The sequence below is a fragment of the Polyodon spathula genome, chromosome 6 (assembly GCF_017654505.1).
Source record: "Polyodon spathula isolate WHYD16114869_AA chromosome 6, ASM1765450v1, whole genome shotgun sequence".
Taxonomy (NCBI): domain Eukaryota; kingdom Metazoa; phylum Chordata; class Actinopteri; order Acipenseriformes; family Polyodontidae; genus Polyodon; species Polyodon spathula.
This window is the reverse complement of record NC_054539.1, coordinates 29,511,502-29,526,159: the sequence shown is the minus strand read 5'-3', so window position 1 is coordinate 29,526,159 and position 14,658 is coordinate 29,511,502. Positions and strand designations below refer to the sequence as shown.

At 40.8% G+C, this 14,658-nt stretch overlaps 1 protein-coding gene across 2 annotated transcripts in view; it reads right to left on the bottom strand.

The window, feature by feature from the left end:
* The window catches only part of spata17 (spermatogenesis associated 17), a 137,496-nt gene that overhangs the window by 71,077 nt on the left and 51,761 nt on the right, over nt 1-14,658 (bottom strand). For both annotated transcript variants that reach the window (XM_041251573.1, XM_041251574.1), the window contains exon 7: nt 1,877-2,080. In XM_041251573.1, coding sequence (XP_041107507.1) covers nt 1,877-2,080 — 204 coding nt within the window. The remainder of the gene's footprint in view (nt 1-1,876; nt 2,081-14,658) is intronic.

Here is a 14,658-nt window from a genome sequence, read left to right as displayed (position 1 = left end):
AGTAACTATTACCCTATCTGTATCAGTTCATTTGTGTATTCTGTAGATGACACTATGACACTGTCTAAACTCTCAAAGGAGTCTAAACAAGCTTTGCATTTGAGCTTTAGCAAGGTAATATGTGCAATTTGGCCACAGCTGAAATTCGATTCGTTCACGGTGGCCATATGTTTTTATGTAGCGACTTGCTTTGAACAAACTTTATAGACAACCTTGCCAAGGCTATGTATGCAAAGATTATCTTCTTGTGAACAAATCTGAATGTAGGCAATAAGGGGAGTATGTGCACCAAGTTTCAGATCTCGGCTGAAAGATATGGCTGCCACATCATGTGACTTATGATGCTCTGACACACCTTCCCATAGGCCTCTACACTGTACCAAGTTTCGTGACTTTTCGTGCAACCGTGTTGATTTTACAAACATTTGAAAATTTTGGCAGAATAAATAAATAAATAAATAAATAATAATAATAACAACAACAATAACAATTACAATAGGGATCCAGTAACTTTGTGGCTTGGACTCCAAATAATAATAATCCCAGCAATAACAACAGGCTTTAAAATAAGTTATGACACTCTTCTATACCAAATATGTCTTAGACATTGTTTTAATTGCAAGTCTATTTAATGAAAGATGTTAAATGTTGTATACAAACATAGAAATACTGTAACCAATTCATATTAGTACTCTTTTGAAACAAACTATTGAACATTTATATTTTCTTAATTGGTAATATGCAAGTAAGTTTTCTTAAAAAGAAAAAATACACTAGAATGGTGTTACACAGCAAATCACGTCAAACTGTGCTCGCTCACCTGGGGTTCACAAATTCCAAGTATCTGGCACTATCTTTCTAATTCCTGTGACTGGAGATAAGAAGTGTGCTCTGTGGTTGCAAATACATTACATTTTGCTGTGGAAGATGTTGTGTCTTTTTGGAGTTGATTTGTGTAATAGAATTATTGTTTACAGAAGGGCGCTCGATTGAGACTTGCTGCCTGATAGGCTTGGTTGAGGGGAAGGGCAGCAAGTGATTGGCTGTGCTGGTCCTCGATCCGCAGGTGGACGGGTCTTGACCGAGTGTTCATCAATTCAAAAACATCAGCCGGAGATGGCTCGCGGCTGCTGCAAGGCCATGAGACTCTGTGCTACGGAGGTCTGGAATCCTGCTGGAAAGAACTAGAGACTGCTGACTACTGCATGGGTTAACCAGGGTCAGGGTTCCAGCATTCATACAAGAAAAAACTGCAGCCACCGGCGGTCGTGTATATACTGGGGCGGGGAAGAAACTGAGCTTAGTTTCAGAAAACAACAGCCTACAGCATAGAGAGAAGTGGATTCCAGTGGGACCTCCTGTTTAGGGCAGTAGCGCCAGCCGTTTTTATGGCACCTTTTATTTGTAGTTTTTTGTACTGTGTTTTATTTTGCATTTTTGTACAGCTTGCTGTATTAGTCCTCTGTGTGTTACCATGGCTGGTAACTCACATGACCACCTTTACTTACTTTCTTTCTGTTTGTTGTGAAAAAATCCTGCGCGCCTGTGCCGGCGTTTCAACTCCACCTCCACTGTCTCTCTCTGTATGCTTAATCAGCGGCTACCCACACACGTGACATGAACAGGACTCTGTCACACCCCTCAATAGATGTCAACGGCTAATATGTTATTCTATCGAGGGTTTCATTGTGCCTAATTACTTCAGCTGACTTAAAAGGTAAAGCATCATGAGATTGCTTTGGAATCAGGAAGTACTTAAAAAAAACTAGAATTCCACAGTTGTTGGTAAAAAAGACATTTGAAGCTTATAACTCTTTAGATTAACATACTAGTACACTAATATGTAATTCTAAATATATAGTGTAACACAGCTTACCTGCGGTTTCTTTTTGGGAATTGGTGGTAAATGCTCAATCTGAGGTAAGGTGAAAGGGGTGCCAAGTGTTGATGTTTCCACAGTCCCCTCAGTGCCATCCTTTCTTGACCGAGATGCCTTAGGACTCAGGGGTTTGGCACCACGCAGTCTGAACTCCATCTCATCAGGGAAAAGTTTGTACGGTGAGTTAAACACACCTGCTATCTGAAAGAATAAAAAGAGAGTAACATTTCAAGTTGACAAGTAACATTTCCAGAGACAAAGTTTAGTATACAAGTAAGCAAGAGTTTTAAAACAAACACTTTCAATGAGAAGTTTTTGAGAAAGTAAATTGCTCAGTATCATTTTTTAAAATTTTGTTCCTGACATTAATCAAGGCTACACCTTCTCTAATCTCCACCAAATGAAATATTCTTTTGATCTACCTTTACAAAGGTCAATTTTCTAATTTAATAGCTTTGATGACAACACATTTTATATAAGCTGCCTCTTTGTTAAAAAATAAAAAAAGTCATGACACTCAATTACATTCTATAAATGTCAGCGCTAAGAACAATATTTTTACAATATTTACTATTTGGGTTAGTAGCGATACATGCACATCTTGTATCCTTTTGTTATTGTTGTAGTTTTTTTTAATGCAAATTACATTTTTCTTTATGGATACTCTTGGCCAATTTTAAGTGTTAAAGTGCTCTCAAGTTCTTTATTGGAATATTTAGCTCCAGCAGTACAATGTGTGAGAATCTGAGTGAACAGAGCACACACATGGCTCAAGAAATTCTGAGAATACATCTGATTTGGGCAGCAATGGGGAACAGACAAGATCTAGTCTTGTGATTGCTAGCTTGTACTTGACCTGGCACACTTCTAAGTCAGATGGGTATTTGACAAAGATAATAACTCAAGACTGTTTCTGACACACCTTGAAAGCAACATGGGCAGTATAAGACAGAATATGTCAATGCATAATATTTTAAGCAATTCCACAATGCTACTTTCCTGTTTAGTCTATTTTATGATTACATAGGCATGTTTGTTTAAGATAAAACTACATTTGGAAGGTACTTAAGCGATAGAACTCTGATTAGACGGCCTTATAATTGACTGCATTCAGAAGGTACAGGAAGATGCTACTAGGAATTAGGAATTACATTAAAAGTATTTCAGCATTACATAATACTGATTTAAAGTTAAAAAGGAATTTCTAATGACTTGGAAGAAAAAAAAAATGTTTTTTTTACAAAAATCCCTTTTTCACGGCACTGTATATATATCTATATATACACACACACACAGGTAGTGGACAAAAATGGAAACACCAATGAAAAGTCACTTAATAGGGCGTTGAGCCACCATGTGCGCCCAGTACAGCCTGTATGCGCCGTGGCATAGAGTCTTCCAGCCTCTGGAATTCTGCTGGAGGGAAGCACCATTCTTCCAAGAGAAAGTAATTTAACTCATGCCTGGTTGATGGAGGTGGAAAACGCTCTCTCAGTCGTTGTTCCAGAATATCCCATAAATGCTCAATTGGGTTCAGATCTGGTGACTGAGAAGGCCATGACGTATAGATAACATCAGTATCATGCTCATCAAACCACTGGGCAACCACACGTGCTCTGTGGATGGGGGCATTGTCATCCTGGAAGACACCCCACCACCCCCCTCCGGCAGGAAACAAATGCTGCAACATGGGGTGAAGATGATCACTCAGTACCATTAAGTAGCACCCAAACCATGCCTTGAAAATGTGCCCCACAACATTACGGAACCACCAGAACCCTTCACTGTTGGAACCAAGCACTCAGGGCTTTAGAGTTCTTTAGGTTGGCGCAGCACGTGCACTCGTCTATACGTTGAGAACATGGTGAAGGATGATTCATCTGACCATATCACATTTCTCCACTGCTCGGTAGTCCATTGCCTGTGCTCCTTGCACCACTGGACTCACAAACATGCATTACCAAGTGTGATGAGTGGTTTGTGCACTGCAACCCAACTATGGTATCTCACTTTGTGGAGTTCTCGGCAGACCGTTTTTGATGAAGCTGGCTGCTTGCGCCCCAGGTTGAAATTTGTAGTCAATTGATCTGTAGTTGCTCGCCTGTTTTGCCTTGCACTTCGAATTAATGCATGGATATCGCGTTCCTGGAGTATGCACTTCCGCCCACTGTTGCCCTTTGCTGATGATGTCTTTCCCTCAGACTTCCATGCTGACATCACCTTAGACACTGTTGCTCGTGAAACATCAGCAAGTTCAGCTGTCTTGGTCACTGAAGTGCCTGCAAAATGCACTCCAACATAGGCCTGTGTATAAAATCCCTTAATTTTGTATGTTGCAAACACAAGGACAGCTCTTACTGCTAGTAACATTCTATAGAGGTTAATGTAAAGAACCTGACTTTATCCTGTGCTTATATTACTACATGTACATAGTCAGTGTTGCATGTTTATTTGTTCATTGTGTGTGTTTGTTTTAGTAGGGAGAGAAAAAAAAATACCTTAATGTTTCTTTATTGATAACAGCGTTTATTCGAGGGCGGCCTCTATTATAAAGCTGATATATGACTGCGGCGTCAATATGAGGGCGGAGCCAAAATGAAATTGAACTTATATATATATATATATATATATATATATATATATATATATATATATATATATATATATATATATATATATATATATATATATATATACACACACACACACACACACACACACACACACACACACACACACACACACAGTGACTTTCAAAGGTATTCACCCCCTTGGACTTTTCCACATTTTATTGTGTTACAACATGGAATCAAAATGGATTTAATTAGGAGTTTTTGCCACTGATCAACACAAAGAAAAGTCCATAATGTCAAAGTGAAAAATAAAATCTACAAATTGTTCTAAATTAATTACAAATATAAAACAGAAAATAATTGATTGCATAAGTATTCACCCCCTTGAGTCAATATTTGGTAAAGGCAGCAATTATAGCCATGCGTCTATTTCGGTAAGTCTCTACCAGCTTTGCATATCTGGACACTGCAATTTTTCTTTTTTCTTTGCAAAATTGCTCAAGCTCCGTCAGGTTGGATGGGGACCTTTGGTGAACAGCATTTAAATCAGATTTTTTTTCCTTTTATTTACACAACCTACTCAACACTTTGAAGAGGCAAGAGAATTTTTATTGTGAAACAACAGTTAATGAAAAATAATTTTAAAAAAAACTGAAATGTCTTGGTTAGATAAATATTCATGCCCCTGAGTCAATACTTAGTAGAACCACCTTTGGCAGCAATTACAGCTGTGAGTCTTTTGGGTTAAGTCTTTACCAGGTTTGCACATGTGGATTGTGCAATATTTGCCCATTCTCCTTGGCAAAATTGCTCAAGCTCTGTCAAATTGGATGGGGATCGTTGGTGGACAGCACTCTTCAAGTCTTGCCAAAGATTTTCAATCGGATTCAAGTCCGGGCTTTGACTGGACCACTCTAGGGCATTCACTTTCTTGTTTTGAAGCCACTCCAGTGTCGTTTTGGCTGTGTGCTTGGGGTCATTGTTCTGCTGAAAGGTGAATCTCCGTCCAGTCAGGTCTTTTGCAGTCTGAAGCAGGTTTTTCTCAAGGATTTGTCTGTATTAAGCTCCATCCATTCTGCCCTCTACCCTGACAAGCTTCCCAGTCCCTGACGATGAAAAGCATCCCCATAGCATGATGCTGCCACCACCGAACGTCACAGTAGGGATGGTGTTACCTGGGCGATGTGATGTGTTGGATTTGCCCCAGACATAATGCTTTGCATTTAGGTCAAATAGTTCAATTTGTGCTTCATCAGACCACAAAATCTTTGGCCACATCTTCTCAGTGTCTCACCACTTGCCTTTTTGCAAATTCCAAGCATGATTTTACATGGGTTTTTTTCAGAAATGGCTTCCTTCTTGCCACTCTTCCATACAGGCCAGATTTGTGGAGTACCTGAGTTAGTATTGACACATGGACAGTTTCTCCCATCTCAGCCATGGAACGCTGTAGGTTTTTCAGAGTTGTTATTGGCCTGTTAGTGGCTTCTCTGACCAATGCCCTTGTTACCCAGCTGCTCAGTTTGGGAGGACGGCCTGCTCTAAGCAGATTCTGGGTGGTGCCATATACCTTCCACTTAATGATTGGCTTAACTGTGCTCAACGGGATATTCAATGCCTTTGAAATATTTTTATACCCCTCCCCTGATCTGTGCCTTTCCACAACTTTACCCCGGAGTTGTTTTGAAAGCTCCTTGGTCTTCATGGTAGTACCTTTGCTTTGAATGCACTACCCAACTGTGGGACCTTACAGAGATAGGTGTTATTTTTTTAATAACATAAACAAAGCATAAAAAAATAATAAAATAAACTATTTACAACATTGCCAATGTTTGCACATTAAAATAATAATAAAATAACCAGGGAGGAGTCATCATTCAATAGAAATACAACTGGATTTTTTATGATCTGAATCTCAGTCAGCTCAGTAATAGCTTGAGCTACACTGTCCCAGAATGCAGCCACAATCGGACATTCCCAAAACATGTGTAGGTATGTGCCCACTGCACCAGTATGACAAACTGCACAGAGCGGACTAGGGGATCTTGTCATTTTAAAAAGTATGTATGGAGTAGCATATGCTTTATGGATAAGTTTAAAGTGTATTAATTGGTGAGCTGGGTTCTTGGAAGCTAAAAACGTATTATTCCATACATTGTCCCAAGCAGGAGAAAAGACCAGCTTTTCCATTTCACGCTCCCACATTTTTGTAACTGGCAGAGTATTACTTGCTTGTTTTAGCAAGTGTCCATAGATAGTTGAGACTGTCCCTCGTGAACAGCTGTCTGTCACCAGCCAGTCTATCAAAGGATGAGGACATACATCTGAGTTCCAAGGAACTCCATAGGCACGTAAAGCAGACCTTAGTCTTAAATATAGAAAATAAGAGAAACCTGGGAGAGAGAAGTCTTCCTTGAGTTCCTGGAAGGTTCGAAGGCCTTTACTGTTAAAAAATATCTTTAAAACTATGCACACCACTATTTGACAAGACAGGGTATATAAAAGGCTTACCTCCTGTCAGTAAATGATTATTATTCCAAATAGGAGAAGAATGAGAAAACTTAAATGGACCTCCCATAAATTTTTCCACATCATACCAAGTTTTTAATGAATTTGCAACAATAGGGCCAAATGTGAAATGTAAGTTTTTCTTGGGAATGCCAGTAAATAATAAATCCTGTAGTCTATGTGGGTGAAATATAACTGCTTCCAAATTGCGCCAGGTGACCTTTGAGTCTATGGTGGTCCATGTTTTTAAGGCTCTAACTTGAAAAGCCCAATAGTGTAGTTTAAGATCAGGAAGAGACAATCCACCATTGACCTTTTTATGTTGTAATACTGTTCCAAATAAATTTAGATATAATAGAATTGACTTCCTTAAAAAAAGTAGGATATGGGGATAGGGGTAACATAGAAAATAAAAAATTAACTCTCGGTAATATGTTCATTTTAATCGTGGCTATCCTGCCTTGTAAAGATAAATGCAAGGGAGACCATCTCTGCAGGTCTTGTTTAATTTTGTCAAATATAGTAGTGTAATTAACTTTGTTTATAAGTTGCAGAGAGGGGCGAATCTGTATTTCCAAATTTGTAAATGTATTATCAGTTTGGATTGTAATAGGGAGCCCTGCATTCTTTGCAGCTAGATTTAGAGGCATTAAAATTGATTTAGCCCAATTAATTTTATAACCAGACATACTGCCAAATTTAGTAAATAGTGCTAGATAACGAGGAGTTGATTCTGAAATATTTGAAAGACATAAAAGAATGTCATCTGCGTAAAGAGAAATGTAATGTTTTGAGCCTGCGGTTGTTATTGGAGAGATATCTGTACTCTGTCTAACAGCTTGAGCTGGTGGTTCCAACGATAGAGCAAATAGCAATGGGGAGAGAGGACATCCTTGATGTGTTCCCTGTTGAAGTTTAAAAGGGGAGGATTGACAGCTACCAGTTATCACAGATGCCAAAGAATTGTTAAATAGTACTTGCACCATATGAATAAAACCTGGATCAAGTCCAAAGCATTCCAAGACCAACCAGAGGTAGCGCTATTCAATTCGATCGAATGCCTTTTCCGCATCCAGGGAAAAAACTGCATCAGAGTGGGAGGCAGCATCACAAATGGCATATAGTAATCTACGACTATTGTCAGAAGCTAGACACCCTCTCACTAAGCCTGTTTGATCAAAGTGGATCAAACTACCAGTATATTGTTCTAATCTAGAAGCCATGACCTTAGCATAGAGCTTTGCATCCGTGCATATAAGGGAAATTGGATGATAACTGGAATTTTTTTTTTTTTTTCAATAATAGTGAGATTAAGTTTGTATTTTGGTCCCTATGAAAATAGCCTGTTTCAATAGCGTAGTTTATAGAGTTCAATATAAGAGGACCAGCTATATCCCATATTGCCTGCAAGAACTCAGGGGGGAGGCCATCTAAGCCCCGAGACTTATGCTTTTGCATAGATTTAATTCCCTGTTTTAATTCTTCTAAGGTAATAGGTGCATCAAGAAGTTTACTTTGATCAGGATCCAGTTTAGGTAGATTTAGTTCACTTAGAAATTTTTTGCAAGCCGCGTGATCTGTAATGGTCTCTGATGGATATAATTTGGAATAGAATTCTTGAAATGTTTTATTAATTTCTTTAGGTTTTGTAACCAATACATTATTTACAGTTTTAATCGCGCAAAGTGCTGCCAAACATTCATTATGCTTTAGTCTCAGAGCCAGTAATCTATTAGGTCTTTCCCCGTGGTAATAATAATTTTGCTTGGTGTGATGAATGAGGAATTCTGCTCGCGACAACGTTAGGGCTTTAAATTCAGTTTTGAGAATATTTAATTGTTTTGCTCTATCATCAGAAAAAGCCTGTTTCTGTCCTTTCTCTAAAATTTGAATTTGGGTTTCAAGGTTAATAATTTGTTTGTTTCTAGAGGTGTGTGTGTATATGGGAAGAAAATGCAGTGCAGCTACCTCTCAGAAAACACTTCCCAAAGAACCTGAGGATTCTTAGCAGAACTGAGATTAAACTTAATAAATTCTTGTGGTTTATTATTAAGTTGTGTAATAAACTCTGAATTTTGTAAAAGAGAAGTATTACAATGCCATCTCTTTGCACGTGAGGGCGTATTGTAGGTAATACATTACACAGTACAGGGGAATGATGCGTAATTAATATTGGCAGTATGTAAATTTTTGTCACATACTCAATAAGTGTAGATGAGGTAAGAATATAGTTAATCTGAGAATAGGTTTTGTGTCGAGCAGAAAAGAAGGTGTAGTCCCTTGCATTATCATTCTTCAAACGCCAAATATCCTGCGAATTAGTATCTCTAATAAAATTATTAAACCACTGACAAATTCAAACAATTATCAGCTGAATTGGGATCGATCTAAAACCGGATTACTTACTGCATTGAACTCTCCTCTTATTATTAACTGGTACTTGGAAAAATCTAGACAAGCATTTGCTATACCAGGAAGAAAGTTAATATTATAGTCATTAGGAGCATAAACAGAAACAAAAGCAAATTTAACATTGTTCAAGGAACCTGGCAAATAAACAAAACGCCCTGAGTCGTCACCCCCAGATCCTTCAACAGAAAGTTTTAGTTTCCTATTTACCAATATAAGAACCCCCATAGTTTTATTAGTTGTAGAAAAGTATGCTGCAACACAAAGTGTTTATTTTGAAAGCGGTGAATGTCCTCAGATTTAAGATGAGATTCCTGTATTAATGCAATCGATATCCTTTTACGGTGCAAAAAATCTAAACACTTTGTGCGTTTAACAGGAGTATTTAAGTCACAGACATTCCAAGATAGAATATTAATATCAGCCATTGTGGTGGATCAACAATTGAAAACCTCTCTCTCAGGAAAACAAACAAAATCAAGACAGACATAGGGTATTGTCACAGATACGGCCGAAGTGGGCGGCGTCAGAACCAGGAAGGAATGAAATACCCAAAGACAGAACCGATGATGTGAAATGATGAAGACGCTTGCTTGCGCCGGTTTATTGTAAATAAAAGGTTTAAACAAACAGAAGACAGGACACGGCACTTCACGTCAAAATAAATAGACACACAAAACGGACAATACTAGACAAACACGGTGAGCAGACAGATAAACAAGTATCGTGCTGGTCCCACCAGCACGCAACAGCAATTGATATTTTAACTCTCCTACTCTCTCTCCCGTTCTCCACTCACCGAACACCCAACCGCGAGTATGTGAAAACGTGCATCTATATATACTGTTGTGCTGGGATTCAATTACTAATTAATTATTCACTTGAATCCCAGCATGTGAATTAATTATGTGCAACCTCGTGCTCACATAATACTACTTTAAATGTATGTGAAGTGATGTACAATCCCGTGCCTAAATACAAATATACATTTTAAACACTTGTGTTACAGACCTGTTTATATCCCGTGTACCAATGACTATACACCAACATTTAACAAACCACACGTAACATATACACAGGGGCAGGCACTTTGTCACAGGTATATTCTACTAGTTGCAACAAAGAGCACATTGTGTGAAAAGAAAAGCTAATATACCAGTTAAAATAGATATCGGACAGATATGGTATGCAAAACAGTACAATATAATTGTAGGCAAGCACTGGCAAATAGAAGAACAATAAAGAACAGATTCGTACAAAGTGAACACTGAGAAATATTAACAATAAACACAAGGCAGTCAGCAAAGAGGTAGAAATTACTCTATCTGCCAAAAACATAAAACTTGACTGATCCGTGACCGCTCAACTCAGCAAAGTAACGTTCTGATCTCTAAACCCCATCCCCGACTCCAAGTCAACCACAAGACAAAAAATATCTGTATATCGGCTTATTATTTTTTAACCTTATACACCTAGCCCCGAAGAAAAAAAAAAGCAGCACTTTATAGTATAGCACAAATGCAACCGCATTAACAAATATTTTGTCAATAAGCAATGAGCAATCTGTAACGTCAGTGTTGTCAAACCTTAAGTCCTGGTTAACTTCGCTTCACAGTTCAGATCCCTTGCTGAGTTGCGTCCATTGCCGAAATAGAACCCGCAGACTCCAAAGAGACAGCGAAAAATCAACTTCCATAGGTGTTTTAAATAGCCAGTGTTTCCCCCCATGAAACAACTTAACCAGGGCTGGATAAATCAGGAAAGACTTGCTCCCCAAACATTTCCTGGCTTGTGCCATGTCCCGTCTCTTCTGAGCGGTGACATTGCTGTAATCCGGGAAAAAGCAAAGTGAACAGCCACCGTGCTGCAGGGTGGAGCTGGTCTGAGCTCCAGCAAGAATGGCCTGGCGGTCGTTGTAATGCAGCAACTTGAAAATCAAGGTGCACGGCCTATTTCTACGGCCTTCCTTTCCGCTGTAGATGCGGTGGGCTCTTTCGATCTCAGTAGATCTGCCCTCCAAAGCCGGAATCCATTTAGGAAGATTACGTTGGAAGAATTTGATAGGGTCATCCTATCTTCACCCTCGTCTAACTCAACAAGCCTTAGATTATTTTGGCGCTGTTTGTCCTCATACTGGACCAGTTTCTCCTGCAATTTTTCAACAGTGAGTCTGGTTTCAGCTGACTCCTGTTTGACCGCCCAAACAGTTACCTGCATATTCAAACTTAGAAGTAAATGTTTTCAAATCCTTTTCCAAGGATCTGAGTTTCTCCGTTAAACCGTGAAGTTCATCCCAAATCACTTGTCTCATTAGGGGCTGCAAATCCCTTGTTTCAGCAAATCTGCAACGGCAGCATGCAGCTGTGACTCGGGGAGGTCGGTACTTTAACTTTTTCTTTATTGGTGAGGAACTCATGTCTTTATCACATTTCATTGCCATCTCCGATATTTTATAATAGCTTTTATCAAAATAAGTGGCTGAAAAATGCCCGGATAAAGTTTAAAGGAAAAAAAATAACTGTCAGGTGGAAGGGAACAGCAGACTCGGGCGTCCATTCCTGTCTGCAGGTCACATGATCCCAGAGATAGGTGTATTTAATCTGAAATCATGTGAACCACTTTTAATAAACACAGATTGACTAAATTTAACTTACTGTGTGAATTCCAAAGGCAATAGGTTGCACCTGAGCTTATTTAGGAGTGTCATAGCAAAGGGTGTGAATACTTATCTGAATACTTATCTAATTAAGCCTTTTCAAGTTTTTATTATTAATTGATTTGTCCGTCCGTCCGTCCGTCCGCCCCCCCCCCCATTTTTTCACACATTGAAAGTGTTGAGTAGGTTGTGCAAATCAAAAGAAAAAAAATCCCATTTAAATGCATGAAGATTTCAGGTTGTAACACAGCAAACTGTGAAAATGTCCAGGAGGGTGAATACTTACTATAAGCACTGTATATATCTGTTCTTGACCAGGTAACCATTGGCAGCTGTTCCAATAATTACCAATTTCCTTAATCAGGTAATCCTGAGCCAAACCCATACCCAAATGCCCTCTACTGGTTAGTCCACTGGTCCTGCAGCAAAGCCACTTTATTAGGGAAACAGAGCTCTGGTAATTCTCAGACTTACATATCTGCTGTTGCACACTTTGTTACAAAATTCACTGTTTCCTGGGAAAACAGTGAATTTTGACATGGCAAGCTGAAATAGCTGCCAGATAGGCCTTTAATGTAGAGGGGGATTTCCCCTCATCAAACAGGTTCCGCAAAAATGGCAGTATATCTGCCATGGGACAGGTGGTGGGGTGCTCCGACATTCTGCAGGGTATCACTGATGCTATTACAAAGCCCCAGACTGTTCAAATGCAGATATTCAGGGGCCAGACCCAGAGTTATAGACTTGATGGGCAGGGATCCCATAAGGGCCCCCGAGCCTGACTGAGCAGGTTGCGACGCTTGGGTAGTCTCCATGGCTGGCTGCTCAGGAGCTGCATCAGGGTTGTAAACCAGAGTCTCCTGGACCAACAAGGGGCTACCAGGAGCACATTGGCATGCTACTGCCTGATTTTCTCCAGACGCAGCGGGAGCACGGTGAGCAGTGGGAAGGCATATAACAGTTGACTCGGCCACTGGTGTGCCAAGGCATCTATCGCCAGCGGGTCGCTGTCTCCTGTTATGGAGAACCAGAAGGGACAGTGGGTTGATTCCTGGGAGGCAAAGAGATATTTATCTGCTCTCCCAAACAAGGCTTGCCACCTCGGGGTGAAGCCTCCATTCTGAAGTGCAGGGAACTCCCCTTGAGAGGAGGTCTGCCGCCCAGTTCGTCACTCCAGGCAGATGTAGTGCCCGTAGTGAGAGGAAGTTCTCTGAGAAGGTGTAAGCTGGCTCTTCGCACAATTTACTGACAGGCTGAAGTGATGAAGATGGTTGGTGACAAGTTCTGTGTGGGCCTTTGCCTTTGCTGGAGACTGGGCACAAATGAGCCAGTCGTCCACATAATTGAGCACTCTGATGTCTTTGAGTCTCAATGGGGCCAGGATAGCTTCCATTCACTTGGAAAAGGCACGGGGAGCTAGAGAGAGGCCAAATGGCAGGACATGGAACTTGTACGCTCTTCCCTGAAAGGCAAACCTCAGGTACCTCCATTGCAATGGTCTTATGGGGATGTGGAAATAGGCTTCTTTAAAGGTCCACCGTGGTAAACCAGGTGCCTGGTCTGATTAACTGCAACAGTTGTTGCCTGGTCAACATTTTGAACCTTCTTCGGCTGAGATACAGATAAACCTGTCCGAGGTCGAGGATTGGTCTGAGGCTACCATTCCACTTGGGCACCAGGAAGTACCAGAATTGGAACCCTTCCTCCCAGCGAAGAGGGCCTATTGTGAAAATAGCCAGTTTTTGCAGCACAGCTGCTACCTCCTGAGAGATCACTGTTGCGTCTTGAGGGCTCGCGGTTAATATTAGAATCATGCCCCGAAAGGGAGGGGGGACCTTGCTATGACTGCAGAGAGCAGCTGGTCTGAATGGTAGTAAGCACTGATGTCAATACTCCAGATGGCTCCCTGTGAAGGGACCCTGGGCCTGTGGCAGCAAGCTTCTAGGGCTGCTGCTGGGTTTGTAGCTTGGTCTGTGGCTTTTACTTCTGCACCTGGCGGCGGAAGCTATTAAAGCCTCCGCGGCGAGCAGCCATGGGCCAGTTCTGAAACTCACCTCTGGCAACAGGTGCAGTAGGCAATGCCAGTCTTTGAGGCTGCTGGGCCCTTGGGTACCAGTCTGTCTCTGGTCTGCGCACTTGAGGTAGTCGCTTGGGAAACAGAGGGACCACGGATCAGCCCTTTGTGGATTTCTGAACTGTGAAAGCACTGCTGCAGCACCTTGGCCATCGGGGGACCAAATATATGCCTCGCTGTAATTGGGCCATCCAACAGCAGTGCTTTATCTGCAACAGGCATGCGTGCCTGGGAAAGCCAAAGCTGCATCCAGCTATCAATGCATCCAGGCTCTTGCCCAAAGCCTGCCCGTTTAGCTTTGATACACAGAGCAGGTTCTTATTCACTAAGCGCAACTCATCCAGCTGCTGTGATTATGGCCTGTGGCTATCAGAGAGCGACCTCAGTGAATAGGACTGTTAGGCTACCAGTATGCTATTATAGTTGCCCAGCTGTGCGGCGAACGCACTGGCTGAATAGACATGTTTCAGTATCACCTCTGAGACTTGGCACTGTTTGTTAGGTCAGATAGCGTCCTTGGACAAGAGTGCTAAATTAGGCGCCTCAACCAGAGTGTCAA